The 1,241-nt window shown below is 58.5% G+C and overlaps 1 protein-coding gene across 1 annotated transcript; it reads right to left on the bottom strand.

Annotated features, from left to right (window-relative positions):
* Positions 1-108: 108 nt before the first annotated feature.
* Positions 109-1,221, bottom strand: ETH_00033580 (uncharacterized protein; the record flags this gene model as incomplete). The annotated part of the gene is made up of 2 exons (XM_013375140.1): positions 109-180; positions 317-1,221. Coding segments are annotated over 2 exons (977 nt in total), but the record flags the coding sequence as incomplete, so codon positions are not given.
* Between the last annotated feature and the right edge of the window lie 20 nt (positions 1,222-1,241).

Genomic DNA, 1,241 nt, shown 5'->3' with positions numbered 1-1,241 from the left:
CTGCCGCTGCTGCTGCTGCTGCTGCTGCTGCGGCTGCTGCTGCCGCTGCTGCTAGTACTACGACTACTGCTGCTGCTGTTGCTGCTACTACTACTGCTGCTGCTGCTGCTACTGCTGCTGCTGGCTCGAAGGAAAGAAAAGAGACAATTGTCTCTTCTTCGATTTGTATTTCGCGGAGGCCTGCAGCGCAGCAGCAAAAGGGACAATTTGTTTTCTGCATTAAAAAAGACAAAGCAATGAGGCCGCAGCTAGCTGCTGCAGCTGCAGCAGCAGCAGCAGCTGCTGCTGCTGCTGCAGCAGCAGGACAAATGCTTACTTTTGCTGCGTCGAAGGCGCAGGGAAGGCTGATAGAAAAATTCTCCTTGGAAGCAGCAAAGCGGCCCTTGACTGCCAACATGCTGCTGCCGCTGCTGCTGCTGCTGCTGCTGCTGCTGCTGCTGCTGCTGCTGCTTGGTGCTGCTGTGACGTCGAGCGTCTCCGGGTCTACTGCTGCAGCAAAAGTGATGCGCAATTCAGGCTGGCCCTGAGGAGACACATGGAAGCTCAGGGTGTAGTCTGCTGCTGCTGCTCCTCCTTGCTGCTGCTGCTGCTGCTGCTTGTGCTCCTGCAGCAACTGCGAGAAGCACTGCTGAAGCATCGGCTTCGAAGCCGGCAGAGGCGCCGTTTCCTCTTCTTGCTGCTGCTGCTGCTGTTGCTGCTGCTGCTGCTGCAACGGACGCTGCATCTGCCCTTCTGCTGCTTCAGTTGCGTCACTGCTGCTGCTGCTGCTTGCTGCTGCTGCTGCTGCTGCTGCTGGTTTGCTGTACCGTTTCGTCGCTCTCACGCTGAACAGCGGCTGCTCCTCTTCCTGCTGCTGCTGCTGTTGTTGCTGCTGCTGCTTCTGCTTCGCGTCCTCCAGAAGCAGAAGAGCTGGGGAAGCAGCGCTTTTGATGCTGCTGCTCTGCTGCTGCTGTTGCTGCTGCTGCTGCTGCTCTTCTGGCTCCGCCGTTTGCTTCGTGCCTTCTTCCAGAACTTCTATGAGACGAGCTCCTTCCGAAGAGCGCTGCTGCTGCTGCTGCTGCTGCTGCTGCTTCCGCAGCGCCTGCAGAGGATCGAAGTCCGGCTGCTGCTGCTGCTGTTGCTGCTGCTGCTGCTGCTCTTTCTGCTGCTCTTCCCGCAGCTGCTCTACCTCAGTGCGCGTAGGGAGGTGGACTTTTGCTGCTGCTTTCTGCTTCTGGTGCTCTGCTTCTGCCGCTGCAGCA

The sequence above is a fragment of the Eimeria tenella genome, genomic scaffold (assembly GCF_000499545.2).
Source record: "Eimeria tenella Houghton genomic scaffold, Eth_scaff2552, whole genome shotgun sequence".
In the NCBI taxonomy this organism is placed as follows: Eukaryota; Apicomplexa; class Conoidasida; order Eucoccidiorida; family Eimeriidae; genus Eimeria; species Eimeria tenella.
Note: the sequence above shows the minus strand (reverse complement) of the source record. Positions and strands in the feature narration are given on the sequence as shown.